The 21,982-nt window shown below is 42.9% G+C and overlaps 1 protein-coding gene across 1 annotated transcript in view; it reads left to right on the top strand.

Moving 5' to 3' along the window:
• Positions 1–15,744, top strand: part of ADAMTS12 (ADAM metallopeptidase with thrombospondin type 1 motif 12) — a 265,348-nt gene extending 249,604 nt beyond the window's left edge. Inside the window, exons 20-24 of the mRNA XM_065406566.1 lie at positions 401–553; positions 3,236–3,409; positions 7,398–7,544; positions 13,406–13,559; positions 15,506–15,744. Coding sequence (XP_065262638.1) covers positions 401–553; positions 3,236–3,409; positions 7,398–7,544; positions 13,406–13,559; positions 15,506–15,744 — 867 coding nt within the window. The remainder of the gene's footprint in view (positions 1–400; positions 554–3,235; positions 3,410–7,397; positions 7,545–13,405; positions 13,560–15,505) is intronic.
• Positions 15,745–21,982: the final 6,238 nt, after the last annotated feature.

Here is a 21,982-nt window from a genome sequence, read left to right as displayed (position 1 = left end):
GAAGAACTGCACCTAATGTTAACTGAGGCAGCTTCTGTAACTTGAAATCTGCCTCCTGAATATCCTGACCTTTTGCAAGACAGGCCAATTGTTATGGAATCAGGACTATGAAAAAGTCATCCACAAGAGGATCTTTGTGTTAAGCAATATGAAAAAGTTGGAAAACCACTGCACTGTTCACCATGCCCGAAAAGTTAATGCTACTTATGGGTGGGCAGCAGGTACTTCAGTCCATGCCCAACTCTGAGCATTACCTTTTGTTAATTGCTCTCTGCAGTGACTATGACTGACGTTTCAAATCACATGCAACTTCTGATGTCATTCATTTCCTGCTCTCATAGTTATCAAATGATTTATTAATCTGCAACTGACTTCTACCTTTCATCTCTCAACTGTGCAGTGTTCTACCACCTGTGGTGTGGGGGCTTTTTGGAGACATGTGGAATGTAACAGTAAGAATGAATCTGACTGTCAGCACATTAAAAAACCTGACCCTGCAAGAAGATGTCATCTCCGTCCATGTGCTAACTGGAAAACAGGATCCTGGAGCAAGGTAACAGCATTCAACACTATGTATGTTAGCAGTAAATTCACTAACTTCAGAAACCATGCAGTTTTATACTTAGATTTAAAATGGCTCACTATTTAAAATAATAATTTACTGAGTGAATGCACACATGATTCCCAGTTGATCTTTCAGCATTCATTTGATAATTTCCTTGCTAGCTTATTTACAGCTAACTTCATTTTGTGTTTGTGGTCTGGGTAATCTTTGCTAAAAATATATTACAAATTCTGTTCTCTCTTAATTGCAGAACTTGGGGGCATGTTTGTTACATCTTGCATGTAGAAATATAGCAATGATCACTTCTTGTATTTTACAAAGTATTTCACAGAGATCTCATGAGGCAAAACTTCCACTTGCTGTATGCATGCTTTCTCTCATTTTTCTTGTGTCTGCAGTGGCATTTCCCGACTATTTTAATCTCACTATCCCTTTGCTACAAACTTTACTATTGTCCTGAACTAATGCCCGTCAAAGTCAATGGAATTGATTAAAGTGGATATAGGAATAGGCCCTAAAATACTTGTAACCTTGCTGCCTGAACTTCAGAGAAATCATTGCCTTATTTCAAACACTGAAAGAAAATGTAGCTGAGAGAATGGTTATCCGTTGTATTTTATAGACTGTAGAGTCATAGCCTGTTCCCATTACACACATTGTCCCTTGTCAGATTATATATGACTCTTAAAGGTAATATGCAAATTAAAATGATTGGGATTTATCCCTTTTTGCTGCTTTAAGATATCTGAAGAAGGCCTGAAATGTTTTGGTGGTGGTATATAAGTTCATTATTTTATGTCTCTAGTCAATCTAAAAATGCCACCGTCACTCCCATGCTATTCCCTAAACCCCTAACAATGTGTTGAATCACAATATGCAATAATACCAATTAAACAAAAGAAAAATCAGCTAGATCCCAAACTCTTTCCCTTGGTTCCATTCGCAGGAAGTGACATTGCCATTGGAGCAGGAATAGGTCCATGGACAGGAAGTTCTCCAGAAAGGTTGAATCCCTATCGTTAATGCAATATGAAAATTGTACCATATCAGTGAGCACCTCAACTGATAAGTGATTTGTGTGTGACATTCACCCTGTGCAGAAAGCCCACATAAGGACAATACACCATTACGCCTCGTCTACATTACACAGTAGGTTGACGTAAGGCAGCTTACATTGACCTAATTATGTCAGTGTACACACTACTGCCTTGTCCTGCCAATGTAAGTGCCCTACTATAGCGACATAATAACTCCACCTCCACGAGAGACATAGGGCTTATGTCTGTGTGTAGACACCTCATTACTTATATCGGCTGTTAGCTGTCTTGTCAGTTTCACAGCTCCATGGGAGCCGTGAAATTGACAAGAAAGCTGGGCAGCTAGAGCACAGTTGCCTCTGGCTCCCAACTGGGAGGGAGGAGGCCAGAGCCAGGGGGGAGGCAGCTGGGCTCCAGACAGGGAGCGGTGCAGAGGGCTCTCAGCCTCCCACGCTGTCCCTCTTCAGTCCTTGGAAGTGCTCCTGGTGAGGACCCGCACCACCTACAGAAGGAGGGTAGGTCAACTAACATAGGTCAGTTTATGGCTGTAGTGTAGACATGCCCTCAGTCTTATGAGAGCCTTCAAGCCCTCTGTGCAGGGGTGAATTTCCCCCTTTTTCCCCCTCCATAAATGTCACTGGTTCTGCGACAAGTGAATGATGTTTATATCACAGACGGAAACTAAAAATCAAGGCTAGTGATTAAGTACTGTAAGCAAGAGACGTTTTAGGGATTATGAGTCTAGTTATGTGGCTAATTTGAGGTAAAAATCTTTGTAATAAAAATTCCTGCCATATTAGCCACCCTGTTATTTTCCTGGAATCTATTGCTACAAACCAAACTACACTCTCATATATAAAAATATGTTTTTGGGGGGTGCTATTTGTTTGCTGTGTGGATTTTTAAGAGTGGCGGTTATTATTCTCATTACTCATTGTTGTCATTATTATTATTAGAAACATTTATAAGGCACCCATCACAATAATATTGCTGCATTTCACTGCAGGGCAGTATAAAGAAGGGTGGATTAGATCAGTTGTTTTTTAAAGGCGTATGCTTCGTTGTTTTGGGACTTGATCCTACAAGTTGCTAGGAGTTTAATATAAGGTACCAGAGCAGTGGTCCATCCTGCCTCCAGCACTGACCAATGTTACCAGACACTTCAGAGGAACATGTAACATCCCCACAATGCCCTTGTTTTTCATTACATGATGGTGGGAATTTCCTCCAAACCCTGAATGGTGATTGGCTTATTTCTTACTTGACAAACAAAGCAGTTTAGAATCTATTGCATGTTTAATTGTGGGGGATTTTTTTTATGATGTATTATTACTCTCTTACTATGAGACTTTTTGGAACCAACTGTCAGGGCTTCCTAATTAACAAGGCATTTGTATTACTGGTGGATGTTTCAAGCATTCCAGTGATGGTAGGGAAATAATTTTGGCACATTCAGATCTCCTGCGATGAGAAACAGTTTTTCATGCTAATAATACATTGCTCCTAAGAAGAACAGGAAATTCCAGTCATGTTTCACGAGGCAAACATTTGCATTGATCCCCTGAAATGTGGAAATGTTAGCCTGTCATAGGTCTGTGGTTTAAAGATATGCTTCTTTCTGTTCTGTGTACAGTGCTCTACAAACTGTGGTGGTGGTTTCAAGACCCGTGATGTTCACTGTACTGATGTTCGTAATGAGCGAGTTCTACGGCCTTTTCACTGCCAATTATTAGAACATAAACCACAACTGAGCATTAGCTGTAATACAGAGCCCTGCTTGGAATGGCGTTTGGAGCCTTGGAATGAGGTATTGGCCTATAAAACAAGCAATTAGAGTGAAGCAATAACTGTCAATTACTAAAGTGACTATTAAGGCTCATGCTATTATGTCAATTTACTTTCAAAGGAAGAGATGCAGCTATTACCTAATCACAGGATCTGCAGCTTCTGCTTACGATCTCAGATCACTTAATATAAATGTAAACCACATCTGAGATACTCATAGATCGGCATACAATATATACCCAGATCCTGTAAGGCATACAATATATACCCAGATCCTGTAAGGGTATGTCTACACTGAATAGTAAACCCTGGCTCAGATTCAGGTTTAAGCACAAGCCCCCCTACCATCCACATACAAGGCCTTTTGACTCACATCAGAAACCTCTCAGGATGCAGGCCTGTAGACACATCCAGGAGTATGGGTCTGAGCCCGTGTCCAGCTCTGGCGCTGCTCCAAACCCATTCATTTTGCAGCCTGGATGTAGTGGAAGTCCAGGTTGCCAAGCTCATGTTTGGAGAGTCTGCCAATGTTATCCCATAATTCCCTAGACTTCTGTGACCTACCGCTTCTATACCCAAACTTCCTATTCTGTTCCCAGGAACAGGAAGCAACCTCCTGGGTCTAATACAGCTATTTGGCATTTAACCTTTCCTTTCCACATGGACTGCTCAACTGGAAACACAATTAACTCTATCTTGTGTTAGCGATGGTCATCACTAAGAAGCCCCACATCCAGCATGCTGCTAGCTTGCCATAGGAACACAGCGGGATTCTGGTAAATCTGTGGTGTGAGGAGAGCAAGACCTGTGATTTGCGAAAGTGCACAAGAAATGAGCATATTTATGCAAGAATCTGCAAGGGTATGTCTACATTGCACAATTAGCCTCTGTGGACCTGGGCTTGTGGACTCAGTTTCCAAGCATGTGCTTGAGTGTCCACACTGCATTGTAAACATGGGTTCACCATTGCTGCACTCGGGTCTCACAGCCATACTGCATTACACAGACCGTCTGACTCGGGTCTGTGGTTTGAGCTGTATCCACACTGCAAAATGACAGGGCTTGACCCACCCCCCAGCAGGGACCTAGAACTTGGCTCCAGAGTGCTTGCTCACATGAATCAGACTGATCTTTGTGTGGCTGGAAATGGGGCTTGGGCTCAAACTTGAGTCAGAGCCCAGGTTTAGTGTGCAGTATGGACATACCCTGAGAGGCTGGTAGCATTGGGGATTCACCAGGCCACCAATTAATGCCAGGAGTGGGTCAAGCATCTCAAGACTGCCTATCAAACCAAGGATGAGAACCACACCTTAGGGAACTTCCTGTCTACTTGCCTCTCTGTGAGGAATTTGATCAGGAGCTGGGAACCGTGCCAAGCACACAGCCCCCAGTGGTGCATGACGATCTCTTGAGCGGGAATGGCATGCTTATAACCCCAGAAGCAGTGGGTGCAGTGACTTCCTGCATAAAAATGTGATTTATAGAGAATAATGCCCCAGCTTGTCCATGAAGGTAAAATCCCAATCTCTGGAAAACCCTGGCATCATGCAGTTTGCTGGTGTACAGGGCCGGCTTTAGGACCTGCGGGGCCCAATTCGAATACCCGGCGGCGGTCCGAGTCTTTGGTGGCACTTCGGCGACGGGGGGTCCTTCACTCAGCTCCGGGTCTTCCGCGGCACTGAAGGACCCCCCCGCCGCCGAAATGCCGCCGAAGACCCGGAGCGGACCCCCCGCCGCCGAAGTGCCGCCGAAGACCCGGAGCGGACCGCCGCCGGGTGAGTAAAAAAAAATTTAAAATTAAAAAGGCGCCTAAGGCGCGGGGCCCTCTTAGGCACGGGGCCCTATTCGGGGGAATTGGCCTAAATCCGGCCCTGCTGTTGTATACCCATGAGCCAACCGCAGTGGTCAACCAGGGCCTGCATAATGATGGAGTAGAACCCTTTGCGGTTTATGCACTCATGTGCTCCTGGCAGAGGACAAAATATGGGTATATTTGTCCCATGAAAAGCCCCAGCACAATTTGGGAAGCCCATTCTCTTAAATCTGGTAGTTATTTCAGGAACTGTATTTATACCCACCACCTTTGGGTAAACCATAGTCCTGATTGCCTCAGAAACCTCCACCACCACAACTCCCAGAGTTGACTTTCCAACACCAAACTGGTTAGCCATGGACTTGTAGCACAATGGGATAGCCAGTTTCCAGATGGCTATAGCAACCTGCCTCCAGACTGGCATAGCCTCCCCAGGAGCGCTGCCAGCTTTTCCGCTGCCCCGAAATGCCGCCCCCCCACAGAGGTGGCGGAAGGTCCCGCCACGGAAATACCGCCGAGGTCGCCGCCCCCAAATCGCAGCGCCCTAGGCAACCGCCTAGGTCGCCTAATGGGTTGCGCCAGCCCTGAGCCTCCCTCATGTGTGGGTCCTGATACTGGAGGGCTGGGGCAAGTGGCTCATAAAGCTCCAGGAATGTCTGCTTCTTCCTGCAAAAGTTCTGGACCCACTGCTGATCATCCTAGGCCCACATGACAATGTGATCCCACCAGTCTGTGCTTGTGGCCCTGCTCCAGAAGCAACAGTCTACATATGGGGAATCTGCCGCTATGGCAACAGGCATGAGCAGCATCAGCCAGGTCACAGCTGCCATGTCTCTACCCCAGTCTGAGAGGTGCCTATGACTGACAATATCCTGAACAAACCTTATGGAAGTAAGATAAACTTTATTGAATTAAATTAGATCTTATTGAATTAGGGTTAACACCTTTGGGGTGCCTTGTATTAATAAAGAAATTGTGCATGTGTTATTGTGGAATTGAAATTGAGTATCTAACTGCCATAGGATCTGTTGAAAATCCAAGCCTAAAATAAGAGAGGGGCTGCAGAGGTTTCGTTTTAGTTTTGTAAAAATCTCATTTGCTGGATTTAGTTTTGCAAAACCAAATCCAATGTGTGGTTTGAATACAGGTTATATTTTATTTATACCACCAAAGTTGTGTGTTTTGTTTTGTTTTGTTTTGTTTTGGAGGAGGAAGGGGTTGGCAAAAAAATTTCAACATTAGCCTATCTAATAAATCTACTAAACCCTCTTGTTTGTCCATGGCTGCTCTTTTCACGCTGGAGATATTGTGACACACCACTCCAAATTGTGATTTAAGGATAAAATTCTGATATCAGACCTGCAAGTTGGTCCTCAACTCTGATATTCTGCTTATCCTAAAGGGAGAGAGCAGCTCCGTTTACAGAAAGCAGACCATCAGATAGAGGAAGTTTCATGAAAGCTCAAGAACAATATTTTATCCAAAGTATTTTTGGCCGCTTATATTCCCAGCCATGTATCAAGCCTTTGGTGCATTTCAAGATGCCCCAACCACAACCATGATCACTTTTAAAAACAGGTTTGGAAAGAAAGTTTTAAAAATATCCTCAGTCCATGTTTCTGTATGATGCTTGTTTATTGCTATTTTTGTAGCTAAATGTTTAGTATGTGCTGTCTGGATTTTCAATATCCCCAAGCAGCCTCATGAAAGTGAGAGGTTGCATCTCATAAATTTGTCCCAGTGAGCAAAACTTGTACATTAATATTTCAGATTAAGCCTGCAGAAACGTGACTTGCTTTCTGACATTATGACATGAATCATTGTCCCTACTCTAAATCTGAGTAATATTATGTTGCTTTCATTATGAATGTTAGGAGTGAATTTATTAATAAAATTCTGCCTCATACTCCAGATTAATAACAGCCCCTTCCCTGTCCGGGTCATTATAAAAGATTAGATAAATATGTTACTGCAGTAGTTATCTTCATCTTTGGGTCATCAGACTTGATATATGTGCTAAACTATACTTGATAATGTCATAAATTATTTCAGATAAATGTTTCTTGCTACCTGTTCAGTGATCGTGCATTTCTCAAATAAATGTGTTCTCTGCTTCCTTTGCAGCTTGTTTATATTTTTGTTGACCACCCAAAATTGCTTTCTCTCTACTCTTTTCTTGTGTGCTGTTTTATTTTAGTGTTCGAAAACATGTGGTGGTGGTCTGCAAGAAAGACACGTCTACTGCCCAGAAGAGGACTATTGTGACTGGACGAAAAAGCCTAACTCCACGGCACACTGCAATGGGCAGCCTTGTACTTGGTGGATAAATGGGACGTGGAGTTCGGTAGGATTCAATCCTTGTTCTTTTGGCTTTTGAGAAATGCATAGTAAAATATACTATGTGGCATCCACCACAACTAAAAAAATCATCCGCTTCAGATACAGAACCTGATCTGGCTAATTAACAACAATTTTCCAGTGTTATCTGGTTAAAATGAATTAATAAGAATCTATTGATAAATTAAAGCCTAAATCTGCTACCCTTGTTCACGTTAAAATCAGTGGTACTGCTCAAGGAGTAAGGAACTGGTCAATGAGAACAAGGATAGCAGAATCGGACCCTTGAATAATTATGCACAGTGTTTGTGAGGTACAGTATACATGGCAAGCCAGTTCGTAGTGCACAGTTAGTGATAAGACTAGAGCAAGGGTCTTCTCAAAAGGCACTGCCCAGTATCTCACCTGAAAGGCCAGCTCAGCTGCGTCCACCAGGCAGATATATTTATATTTTTAATTGCCATGTTGTGGAGCGAATTTTCCACAGTTGTGATACTGTAATTGTATCTGTTTGAAGATTTATCATTTTCTGCCTATTCTCATCCACATGATATTTGCTTTAAAAGCTCTGTAGGCAAAAATGGCAGGTTAACTGTATAGGGAAGCTCCATGGGTGGTAGAAGCAGCAAATCTAGACACGGATTCAGGTAGTCTCAAGAGAAGAGCAAAGCAGTAAAGGGAAAAAAGAGCTCGGCTTCTTTGTGTAAAGCACATTCGCTGTTACAGACCTGGCTGAGTCCCCTTGGTGGACAGTCACCAGTCTGTTGTAATTGGACCCAGGCTTTGGATCGCATGTGTTTCCAAGCCATCTGAGCCTAGGCAGCATCTGGTCACTCTTTCTAGCTCTGGGCCCACTGGTATACTCATAGGTGCAGATACCATGTCTAACCCCTTTCCTTGGGATGTGGGTCAGTGGCTCAGACCTCCCAAGTCTCCTCAGTCGCATATGCATACTCCCCCAGAGCACCATATCCATGGATGCTCTGGTTTATAATGTAACTCCTCGGGGACCATATGGCAGATAAAATAAGGCGCACAGGCCTTTGCACAGGAGTTTCTAATACCACTGTAACTTTTACTCTCAAAGCATACACAACTTACAGATCTTTAGGAAACACAATTAAAAGCCTTCTATGCTCTCTCCCCTAAGGTTATGCTCACCCCTTCTTGTGAGTATGTCAGTCCTTCGGTCTTCACTGCAGAGGATGTGAGGGAGATCCCCACACCTAAGCCACTCTTTTTAGGTGACAAATCTAAGGAGCAGACCCAGACTGAGGTGTCATTAGAGGAGGTTTTGGAACAAATTGATAAATTAAATAGTAATTTCACCAGGACCAGATGACATTCACCCAAGAGTTCTGAAGGAACTCATATATGAAATTGCAGAATTACTAACTCTGGTATGTAATCTATTTCTTAAATCCTCCTCTCTACCAGATGACTAGAGGGTAGCTAATATAGCAGTTATTTTTTTAAAAGGCTCCAGAGGCAATCATGGCAATTACAGGCCATAAGCCTGACTTTGGTACCAGGCAAATTGGTTGAAACTATAATAAAGAATCAAATATTAGGTATGTATCTATGTACATTATATATGGAGATATACCTATCTCATAGAACTGGAAGGGACCTTGAAAGGTCATTGAGTCCAGTCCTGTGCAGTCCTGGAGATTATGTGTGCAGTCCTGGAGAAGGGGCATATACACAATAACCCTTTCCCTCCTATTTTCTTATATCCTAATACTACTTTACAAATATTTTTCATAGTAGAAGGTATGTTGCATAAACATCCCACCAACTGTTTTACATTTTTTTTTTTAAAAGCAGAATGTTAAATATAAATTACAATAGTATATGGCAAGCCATGAGAGGCAATGTGCAATACAATTCTCCAGCTGATGTTTCATTGATGCTAAGAGAAAAAAAGCAAATGATACATGAATTTTTCAGCAGAAGGCCATAAAATGGAACTTGAATACTCTGTGAGTCTTATTTATTGGTAGGTTTTTCCATTAACATTGTTCCAGGCATCTAATTCATGTAACAGGAAGTAATTGGTTTATTAAAGTCAACTCATGGTATATTCTGTTTTTGTTCCACTTTAAGGTTTTTGCTACATGACCATGAAATAAATCTTCCAAAGCTGAGATGCAGCATTCTTAGTATGGGAGAAGCAGTCAACCAAATAGATGTTTTGTTTTCAAAATATATAGTAATTCAGATTTTTATGGCAGGACTTACAAAGTAATACTGCTGTGGCTTTGATTTTTTTACCTGTTCATTGCAAGCTCAGTCAAGCAAAAATTTTCCTTAAATTTTTCAATCTAGTTTTACATAATACTGGCTCAAAACAAATTCTAGTACGTAAATGGGAATTTGACAAAAAAAATCAGGTGTAGCAAAATAAAAAGGCTTAATCTAAATAAACCTCTAAAATAATATCCGGTGAGACACTGGAATAAAGATTAGCTGTAGGATAGTACTTCTGGAGTGAAATCTAACAATAAAGAATGGGGGACCCCTTAAGAACTTCTACCATTTAGAAAAATTCTAGCAATTCAAGTGACGTTTCCTAACTTTAATATAGGGACTTCTTCTGGCGCGCCTTCAAGATGTTATAAATTTTAAATGATTATCAGAATACTAGTTAATTTTTGTATAAAAACAGAAATCTTCATAGATTAATAAAAACTTAGAGACGGAGAATGCCAAGTAGGTTGTCTTTTCAGTGAGGGGGTGTTCTCTGCAGCATATAGACTTTGTTCACATAGTGCATGATTTCACTGTCAAGAAATTCATCCCTGGCCGCAGAATTGGGATCCAGAACCTCAGCTTTCATTTTCTATATTTCTAGCCCCCATGACTGAACATAACTGAGGCCTGGTCTACAGTTATAGCATCCTAACCCCCAGTGTAGACAGCACCAAATCAGTGGGAGAATTAGCTACCACCTCTTGGAGAAGTAGATTACCTGTGCCAGGAGCAGAACCTCTCCCACGGCACCACTCCAGTGTTTGAAGTGTAGACAAACCCTGAATTTAATAGACCAGTGTTATCTTCCTGAGTTTGCACATCACCTGAAACAATAGCTGAGAAGTATGAACTGCCCTATTCATCTAAATGGGTTTAATGCTAAAATGTAAAGATGACATCTGAGTTATACTGAAAATGTGGGGAACAGGATCAAATAAACTGAATTTAATATCAAAATAACACTGGGCTACTGTACTGACTGTATTATTCAATTTCATTTTATTTAATCCAATAAAAATCTCAATTTTAAGAATTTTGGAAGTTGCCACTGAATATCTAGGGCCTCGTTTATATATTTCATACTGATTACAACAAAATCCTTTATGGACAGAGAGAGAGAGAGACTAGAAAGAGAATACTTTGCAGAAATGAATAGAGGTACACATCCCACTTTTAATAATTGTACAGCCTTGGCAGACATTCTATAGCTCTGTACATTTTAGGGAAAAGACATAGGGTGGTAATTTTCAAGATTTATGATTTATCCTGCTAGCTACTGTATATTCAAAGAGAAGGGGAGGAAAACACCTCTAAAATTGACCAGAATACATACAAAACCCCTTGATGGATGAATATTTGTAGATTATTTTATACCCCAGTTACTTGGAGAATTGTATCTTGGAGACATTTTTCTATATTGGCATCTGGATAAGGAGAAACAATTGGGCTGCAGTTGTCCTGGAGCAAAGAAAGATACTGGCAGCCTAAATATCTTCAAAGATGCCACTCATTCAGCTTTTCCAAAATCTTAAGGCCAGTCCTTTCCATAGTGGTGTGATCGCAGTAGATTTAGTTATGTTTAGTACAGCTGGTTGGAGAATGGTTATTTTTCCCCTCTGAAAATGTCGACGTTTCATTAAAAAATTGAAACTGAAAACTTTTAGCTAAAACCCAAAGATATTGATTCAGAAATGCCACCGCCATGCTTCATGGGAGTGGTAGTTCAGACCCTCATGGATTCTCCTTTAGGACCCAGGTTCCCCCGCAAGATTACATCTCCCATGATGCACCACCATCCCCCTTGTTGTTGAGTCCCTGTGGAAGTTCTTGTCCATAGTGCAATGTGGGAGATGTAGGGCAGGTCTACACTTATAACACTGTAGCACTTAAATGAAGATGCACCTATGCCGATGGAAGAGCTTCTCCTGTGAGCGTAGTTAATCCACCTCTCTGAGAGGCAGGAGCTATGTTGACGAGAGAAGCTCTCCTGTTGACATAGTGCTGTCTAGACGAGGTGGGGAGTTAGGTCGGTATAACTACGTCACTCAGGGTTGTGGATTTTTAACACTCCTGAGCGAAGAAGTTATACTGATATAGGTCTGTAGTGTAGACCTGGCCATAGTCTGGCTGGAAACTTGGCCTATAGAGAAGAATGGGGGCATGAGGCATCTGCACTACAACTCCCCTGAGGCACTGTGGTGATCTTTCTGAATCAAAATCTCTTCAGTTTTAGGGTGTTCCGTTTTCAACCAAAAGTCAAAATTTCCCACAGAAAGCAGATCCATTTCACCAAAAAAAAAATTTCATTTTGTCAAAACCCCAATTTTCCATCAAAAACAGTTTAGAGAGAAATCTTTCAACCAACACCAATTTTTAGGGAAGGACCACCTAGAAAATTATTTCACTGGCCCACTCCAAAATGCTACAGTCTCTCCTGAACAGAATGCCTAACATGCTCAAGGATTTACATGCTTTGTCTGATGATGCAGCTAGTGCTGTGTAGTTTCTCCTTAAGCTCACTAGCTGCATTAGGCTGCAGCTATACTAGGAGCTAGGGACGTGGTTCCCCTGCTCACGTACATATATACTCACGCTAGCTCTCATCGAGATCGTATGAGCATAAATAGTGTAGCCACAGTTAAGGCACAGCAGAACCATGCTGAGTACAACCCCTGGTGGGTATGTACTTGGCACGGCTCAGCCGTGCCACTGTGGCTAAGTACATACCCACCAGGGGTTGTACTCAGCATGGTTCTGCTGTGCCTTAACTGTGGCTACACTATTTATGCTCATACGATCTCGATGAGAGCTAGCGTGAGTATATATGTACATGAGCAGGGGAATCACAACTCTAGCTCCTAGTATAGGTGTAGCCTTAGATGCCTCTGTTTTTGGAGCTGAAATTTGCCTCATATATTTGGTTTAGCTTATATCATGTATTAGTGTTCTACAGATGGTTACAACCTTCTAGAGATTGTGTTCTGTTTTTTACTGGCTGTAAGATCAAGTACAGTCTATTATTCTTGAGGGTCTAAACATTTTCTTTGTAAATTTACACTGTGCTGTACAGTGCCATAAAAGGGATCATTAATAATAAATAGAGAACAAGGTAACAGCGAGGTATCAAATGCTTATTTTGATTTGAAACCCGTATCATTTTACCATAGGTAAACAGAGTGAGACTAAACAGCAAGGTGACTGTAATAGCAGGCCCAATGGTGTCATGGATTTGTCAGACAACAGTATAGCATTACCATCTAGTTATACAGGGCATGCAGTTCACAAATCTATTAGTGGAAAATCTCATGGGGGAAAAACAGGTGGAAAAGATCTGAATATGAATGTAGAGTATATAAATAAACCTTTCCTTTGCTTTGTTTTCCTTTTGTCTGAAGTTCATATCATTATTGCTCTTATAATAATGCGAGTAGAAAATATTGGCCAATCTTTGGGAATCCTGGAAAGGTACGTAGTACTTTAGATCTTGGTCATGCATCCCTTGCTTAGCAACTTAAACGTTAGAGCTGCTTTGCACTGATTGACAAACGTACTAAAAGCATACTACACAATCCCCATTCAGAAGGCTTTTGGATAAATTAATTGTATCTCTTTCAGTGCACTGCTTCCTGTGGAGGGGGCATTCAGCAAAGAACAGTAAAGTGCCTCAATACAGAAGATAACGAAGCTGAAGATCAAACTATGTGTGAGCACGAGCTCAAGCCTCCAGAATCTCAGAAATGCAATATGCAAGCGTGCAGGAAAAGTGCAGGTCAGTTAATACACTTGGGTGAGATTTTTCAAAAGAGCTCAGCACCCAACATGCATCCAATGTGCTGAGCTCTCCTGAAAATCTGTCCCCATTTACACGTGCAAAACTATGCCTTAATGGTGAGGGAGGCAAAGCTGATGTACTTCCTCTTGGAAAGATCCACAAGGGCAGCATCAATTCTGGACAGACCTTCATAGAAGTGTCAGGTACTTGTTCAGTCTCACGTGACTAGTGCCCTGAGCTCCTTGGCTGCTTTAAATAAGTCCCTCCTGCCAGCCACACCAGTGACAAAACCATGCAGGAGCCACAAGGAGTCCTGCTCCAGGGACCGCACTGATTCCCCTCTGCAGTACAAGGATGGAAAGTGTCTCCTAAGACTCTCTCCTCCCACAGTCTTAAAGTGGAGTCCTGTGCTGATGCTACAGTACCAAAATCCAAGGAAGTCTTCATTTTCAGCACTGAGCATGCCAGGATTAAGCACCTCAATATCATCCATGCTGACACTGGGAACTGCAGCACCATATGCGCCTGCACCAAAATACCTGGCACCGACCTCCTTGGCACTACTGGAGTTCTTGGTTCTGGTAGCGCACACACTCCCTTTGCCAGCACTGCTACCATACACAGCACCAACAGAATTTTCTGTCAGAGACCGGTACTGGACTTGCCTCCCCTTCAGAAGCTAAGGGAGATCACCAAGTACCCACCTCAGTACTGATAATGAGACAGTCACTCGTCAAGTAGGTCTCCACTCGTCTTGCAGAGAGAGAGCAAGGGGGAAGGAGAAGAGAATGGGGGTGAGTTAGATGTGTGTGACGGCACAGCATCCACTCACAATGGAAGCAGCAGCTAGGATTATAGGGTAAAACCTGCCCAAATATTACATCATATCTTTCATAATAGTAACAGAGAGGGCTGTGCCAATATTAACCAGTTCAGATACTGGGTCCTCCCCGGATTCGTCTCCACCCGCTGTGCTCTTACTGGCCCAGATCAAGGAAGAGATTCTATGATTCAGGGCCAGTGCTCTCCAAAGCCAGGGGCTACCCCTCTCTGGGCTGGCTGTTTGGTGCCTCTTCTCCACAAACTCTGTGCTCGGGGCATTGCTCAGAACATAGTCCAGTTCACCATAAAACAGACAGGTGGTTGAGGCAGCACCAGATTTGGAATTCTTATCCTTGGTCTTTTGGTACGTCACCTTGAGCTCCTTTATCTTCTCCCTGCGCTGCTGCCCAGTTTGCCTGATCCCATGATTGGCCAGCAGCTGCTTAGATATACCATGGTACAGGTTGAGGTTCCTCTTTGAGGAGCTATCATGGGGTTTGCTTGCATCAGCCCAAAGCTGGGTATGATCCTCCAGTCAGGTGGCTGCACGCTGATACATGGCCCTCTTACTGAACATTGTTCTGCTGTATCAAACACCGGATATGGGTAGGCTGAAGAAGCCGCAAGTAATGTGGGACTGAGAATGCTGAGCAGAGCACAGGTAGATGGCAAGATAATACACAGGAATGGGTCAGTGTGTTCTTTACAGAAAGTGAGGGGGCAGAATGGGGCCTGAACTGCTGCACTCAAGTATCTGCTCCCTCTTGCCTTATTTGAAAGCTACCACCAGCTCCTCCTAGTCCACAAGGCCTCTTAGAAAAGTAAGTTCCTACAGCTTCTGGAGGAATCCCCTCCCCTAGCTAGTCAGCAATCCCTGGTAGTGCAGTGGGACAGGGAGGCAGTGCATATCTGTAAATGCGGTACCTTTGAGAGTGGTGTGACACACTGTGGTTTGGGCCTTGTTCATCAAAGGTCCTCGGTGCATGTGCTGCCTTGGAGCTCAGATACTCTGCTTCTCTCCTATTCTGTCCATGCACTCGCACAGATCTAGACACGGATATAGGTTACTCTCATCTAGACGCCCAGACTATAACTAACTTTCATCATGTTTTTCACCATAGGCCTGCTGTGCCACAAGGACAAGCTGTCCATTAATTTCTGCCAGAGACTGAAGCGGATTGGCAAATGTTTGGTGCCATCAATACAGACTCAATGCTGCTTCACCTGTAACAGGCCCCAAATTCCTAACAAAACAAGATCTGGAAATCAACAGCGCTTCAAAGAACAAAATTACACCAAACCCAGAAGAAAATTGCCTCCAATCAAAAAAAGCAACAGCCAATCTCCTGCTGGGCACTAGGTGTTTTTCAATCTGATTAATTTAATCAGGGGTTCCATTTACAGAGTTTTTTCTCTTTTATATTGAGCCATTCTATATAGATGGAAACCTAAAGAACTGATCAATATTGGGAAAATACAACCTTTAGGGCAACCAGTCCCAATATGCTTCTCCAGCCTTCTCTTTAAGACAGCCACAAATTTGTCATTGTGATTTGCAATGTACACCTGTTCCTGGTACTTCTTATGCATGCATGGAATACAGGTTAAGGACATGCATACAGGATTAATTTGGTCTTCACATGAATTTTGTGCTGTTTGTTTTTCTCCATTTACAGTGGAAGAACAAACTATGGTTCCTCCAAAACTGTATTAAAATAACAACTGGCACTTGTACATAGCACCATTTAGTCCCAGATTCCAAAGGGCAAAGTTATTCTATCCTGTCTATTGTAATTACTGGGGCTTCTCTGCACACAACCTCCTAGGATGCTAGTACTGGGCCGGGTATACTGCAACTTGGAGGCAAGCACTGTAGGCACTTCAGCCTTATTGGTCCTAGCCGTAGTGGACCCCAATAACTACTCAGACACACGGCCAAGGAAAAGGGCTGGCAGGAAAAGGAAAGGTTGCAAATACCCTAGGTACAGAAGCGTAACCAGTTATAGTTCAAAGTGAGCAATTGTGGTTCTTGTTTGGGTCCCTGGGGCAGCCCAATGGACAGTTAGGGCTCTTCAGGTCTAGTGCCTGAGGTGCTGTCTCCAGTCCAATCTCTATTCAAGTAAATAGGCACTTAGAGATTTCCAGGCCAGGATGAGTTAGTGTTCCACATTGAGGCCCCTTTGCTCCGGCTCCCTGCCCAGCCACTGTTCCCCTATAAGTCCCATACAGACCTGCATTCAGCTGTATCATCTGGCATTCACAGCCTGTTCTACATATGGTTCCTGGGGGGTTTGCTCTGAAATCGGCTTCTCTGCAGCAACTTGCTTGCCATGCAGCCACCATTTCAAAACAGAGTCCGACCACTTCCGGGTTCAGGAACTTTTCTCTTACCTGGCCAGGAGGGAATGGGGAGAGAACTAATGGGAGTTGTAGTCTCCTCCTCCTTAGCAGATCCATCACACTATAACACAGAGCTCTACTGCATGTTTTGAGCCAGCTCCTTCTGTATATTAGTCACTTCGCACTGCCAGAGTGATACAAAGTGACTGTAAAGCTGACCCCCCAAAGGGACAGCAGAAGATCCCCACCATGGGCCCTTAGGTTTTGTACAAACTTGTTTTGTTTTGTTTTTTAAATCTGTTCGAGTGTCTCTTAAAACTGCTAGTTATTGCTGTCCCTTTAAAAGGCTATTAACCTGAAATAACTAGTGGAGTTTGTCATAGCTAGCTATGAACTTGCATTCGAAAACTAGTTTAGTCAGCATGTTTTATTAAAAGAAAAAAATGTTAAACACTTGACTGACTCTCTAAAGGAGACCTCCTAAATACACAGTTCTGAGCATGGTTCTGTTGGTGCAAATATCTTGGAACGACCTAAAGAACAAATGTTTAGGATTAAATTATACCATATATTTTATGCTGTCATGATGCAGTATTCAACCTTTTTTAAAACCAAGCTTTCAGCACCTACTGGACCCAATTAAACAGTTTATTTTACAGTGATAGTCTAAAGCAAACAATCAAATATCTGCTAAGGAAGCCTAGTCAATAGTGGAGCATTTCCCATGTATGGTATCAGATAGTAGGCTTGATCCTACTGCCACTGAAAACAATGGTGTAACTACCCTCAATGGGAGCTCGATTGGCCTTTAAAACGCGCAAGGATTTAAGCTGAGCATTTTAAAGGGGCTGAAAGGAGCGTGGTGCTCAAGTTCACTGAAATTCGATGGAAGTTGGATGCAGAGGCCACTCAAGACAAACTGCCACCTTAGGCAAAACTTCAGTGTTCTGCCCCCCTCCTCATCGGCCTAGAGTGGCAGATTTGGCTCAGCTGCCCCTCCATCGTGACAGAGGGGCGGCTGGGCCAAATTTGAGTAGCATTGCAACCTGGCACATGAGGTCGCAACACGACTCAAATTTGGCCCAGCTGCCCATGATGGAGGGGCGCTGGGGCAAGTATGCTGCCTTAGGCAGTGCCTAGTTCACCTATAACTAGAGCAGCCTTTGGTTGGGTGCTTCTCTCAACCCACCACTTTGTGCCAGTTTTGTCCTTGATACCTCCCTATACTTTCCTAGCCCTTATTTAGAATACTACATTCCAAATGTGGATGGGCCATGAAAGTCCACCCTGCCTGGACATAGTGCAGGGGTGCTCAAACTTCATTGCACCGCGACCCCCTTCTGACCACAAAATTACTATACGACCCGCTGCCCCAAGTGGGGTGGGAGGGCCAAAGGGCTTCAGCTCCAGTTGGCGTGCAGGGACTTGTAACCTGAGCCCCGCCACATGGTGGGACTCATGCTTCAGCTTCAGCCCCGGGCGATGGGGCTCCGGCCACGGGCCACAGCAATCTAACACCAGCCCTGACGACCCCATTAAAATGAGGTTGCAACCCACTTTGGGATCCCGACCCATAGTTTGAGAACCGCTGACTGAGTGCAAAGTATTCATGCCCCTTTGCTTTGACAAGTTTTCTATTTCCTAATGCCAAAGCTGACTTCAGCTTTGCAAAGTGTTGGGGGATGCTTGACATGGGTGAATAGAATTGTGGGAAGATAACTGTGTTAACTAACTTCCCAACACTCCTGTATATCATGTATATTATATTAATACCATGCACATAATACCTATTAATGTGGAATATACTATGCCTAACATATGTATTGGCTAACATTTGAAAATCCTAGCCATACCCTGCAGCTTCCTAATTGTCCTAAGGATGTACTACATACAGTCTTCTTGGTTTTATACCGTATGAAAAGGAGTAACACAGTCATAAATGTGTTGCAGTGACTAAAGGAGTGATTGTAAAACGTACTAGAAATACGTTTAGACCTGACTATACCGTACTAATTAAGGCCACGATCCAGCAACTGCAGCCATGCAGGTGAGCATAGCGGTCCGTCCCTCGAGAATATACCCACACTCACATACCATGGCATGGCGGCATTTGCAAGATCTGTGCCTCAATTCTTCACTTGAAGTTCATGGGAGTTCTGCAGGTGAAACATCTCAAGATCAGGCCTCTTACTGTGTGTGGGACAACAATTTAATGACAATTACAGCTACTTTATAGCTGCTTTAAATCAGCTGTTAAAGATATGGTGCTAATATAATATGGTGCTAATATTTGGCTGGTGACTAAAATGATGTATCATATGTGTGTGTGCGCATGCGTGCATACATACATAATCTGTATGCACATACACTCTCTAAAATTATACAGACCTATGGTGTTGCTGGTCAGTGCCAGTTCTATTGCCTTCTAAACATTATGAGATGCTTAAGAATATTTGCTTTTTATTTTTTGAACTCCTGAATGTTTAATAGTCTGGATAAGGAATAAAAACCAGACCATTTTTATACAGTTTGGAGATAAAGTTATTAAATAAAATGAAAGGATGGATGCGTTTCTTCTCTGAAGCAGCAACATGACTGCAAAGGATTTGGTCATAGAGCTCCACTGTCACTCTCAAGCAGAGCTTGTATTGAGGGCCAAACACGGACCCACCTAACTCAATGGAGCTTGCAAGTGCTCTTGAGGTGCACAGCACCTCTCAGAACTGGGGCTTGAAAATTAAGGGCTTTACTTGACCATCACAATCTCCTCGGATACATCCATACCGGAGCGGCAGTATAATTTCCAGCACAGGTAGGTGTTTGATCAAGCTAGCACACTAACCATAGAAGTGGAGCAGCAGCGGTGGGAGGCTCTGGCCGGCCTGAGTACAGTCCTACCATGGTATTTACTCAAACAGCTAAACCGTCCTGCCTCCCATCCCACCATGGCTACACTTCTATTTTTAGCCTGCTAGCTAGATCAAGGCTAGCGCGTGTACACCTACGCGAGCTGGAAATTACCTCCATTGTCGACGTATCTCTAGACTCAGGAGGACATGAGCCTTCATGCCCACGTGGCACAGTGTAAATGAGCTAGGACTAGCAGGCACCCGACAGTGACGTGGGAGACTGACCAAGTGGGCATGATATAGGTAGAAGGGAACTCACCCAGCTGAGGTTATCTTTCTGTGCTCATTACAGCCAGCATGGAGTAATTTCTCACTTCATTATTTGCATCCAGGCGTTGTGATTTATTTAAAATTGAGGAAGGTGAAGAAGTGATGGTCCATTATTCAAATGATTTGACTCCCTTGGGGCCAAAGGGGAGTACTGCCACACTTGGTGCTAAGCTTACACCTTTAGAGGAAAGACTGAGAGCAACATGAACCTTTATAATACAGTTATGCTAGTACTCTATTCTATCTAGGTGCTTATACCATGCTCCTCACCTTACTATCTGCCATATGCTGACTGCCTTTGTAATAGAGTCCCTTGATCAGTTTAACAAGTTTCCATTTTTTTAAAATTAATCTTTTAAGGAAAGATGGTTTTGTGGCTATAATTCTGATGGGTGCTAGTCTCACAAGTGAACTAAATAACCATTTGCGCTAGACGCATGTTACGCAAGCCCACCATATTATTCCGAGACACTTCAGTACCCTTCATCTTGCTCTGCATGAGCGCTTTTACACAGCACCTGCACAGGCTGTTCTAGCACATAAAGTGTTTAAGAAACAACCTATATCAATTTATTATTGTAGCTTCATAATAAATGGCATTACCTATGTGTGACGTGTCTGATATTTTTTATGGTTCCAATAAAAGAGTAATCACGAACAGGAACAATTAGAAAAAATGTAAAAAAAAAATACCAGCCTGGGGTTCTCCTGTAATTGAGAATTTGCTATACCAGAATCCTCTTACCTGATATATTCAGAGTCCCCTATGGCAATATAACAGAGTAGCTCATTAAAAAGAAAAAGTAGGGAAAAGCTCTGAAAAAAACTTTAATTGAAATAAAACACTGTACTGAATACAAAATAAAAAGTGATATTCACCGTTTCTCATCTTTATTTTCTCTTTCCGTCTTGATTTAGCAATTTTCATATTAATGGACTATATCTTGGAATTTCACTACAAGTTAAATGCTACTCAACTCCTTGGCATTGGCTGAATGCATCCCTGTTAAATGTATTTATTTTAGATTTATACAAAGTACAATAAAAGCACACCCATTCAATACTCTGTGTATCCCTGACCTTTTTTTAAAAAAAGAAGAGTCTACTATATTGCTAACTCTGTGATGATTTAAGCAGCAGTAACTGGCATTTGCGTTATCAAGCTAAATCAGTTCCCTGAGAGGTGTTCCATTAAAACAGCTATCGTAGTTAAGCCTGTCTATTTATATGCCCCTTCCCACTGAGCACCTCACAAACACTGGTGAATGTATCTTCACCATACCCCTGTGAGGTAGGAAAGTATTTTATCCCCATTTCACAAATGGGGAACTGAGGGAGAGGAAGAACAAAGGACCAGCCCATGGTCTGTAGCTGAGGTATGAATTGTACACAGATCTCCTAAGTCCCATTTCAATGCCTCCAACCAAATACCGCACTCCCCTGTACAACTTCTTCCTGCCCAGATTAGCTGCTCCTCCATTTCTGCAGAAACACGCCCACAAACCGGTCCCCCTTTGTTCACCTCCAGTTTTATTCCTTTTCTCTCTCTCGCTCATTTTGGCAGCATTTCAAACTTGACAAGATACAGAGGTTTCAGTGTCATTTCCGTAGTCTCTAGCTCCTAAACAGGCTCTTCTCCTCTGAGGGCAAAGACCTCCTCAGTGGAGCAAAGTCATGGGCCATTCTTGCTTCCATTGAAGTTGATTGCAAAACTCTCAATGACCTCAGTGGAAGGAGGATTGGGCAAGTCATCAGCGAGAGGGGCAAAGGTAAGGATTTCTGACTGCGCTCGCACCTGGCAATCCACGCTCAGGAGCCACATTTTGTTCTTGGCGTGCAGAATTTGAAATGAATCACATTTATTTTTAATAATAGACCCTGCCTTAGGGTTGTTTTTAAAGTCTCCTACCTTTCTTGGGCATTTACATGCTAAACTGCATTTCCTGTGCTGATTCTGTGTCATGAGACTAGAAACCCTGCTGGGAGTGAGCAGTGAAATGGCTGCTATTGCTGAGAATGGCACTGGCACCAATCACAGTTGCAGAGATAATGAACAAATAAGAGTCATTAACAAAATCT

The sequence above is a fragment of the Emys orbicularis genome, chromosome 6 (genome assembly GCF_028017835.1).
Source record: "Emys orbicularis isolate rEmyOrb1 chromosome 6, rEmyOrb1.hap1, whole genome shotgun sequence".
NCBI lineage: Eukaryota > Metazoa > Chordata > Testudines > Emydidae > Emys > Emys orbicularis.
The sequence above is the reverse complement of the archived record's forward strand: the minus strand, read 5'-3'. Positions and strand labels throughout refer to the sequence as shown.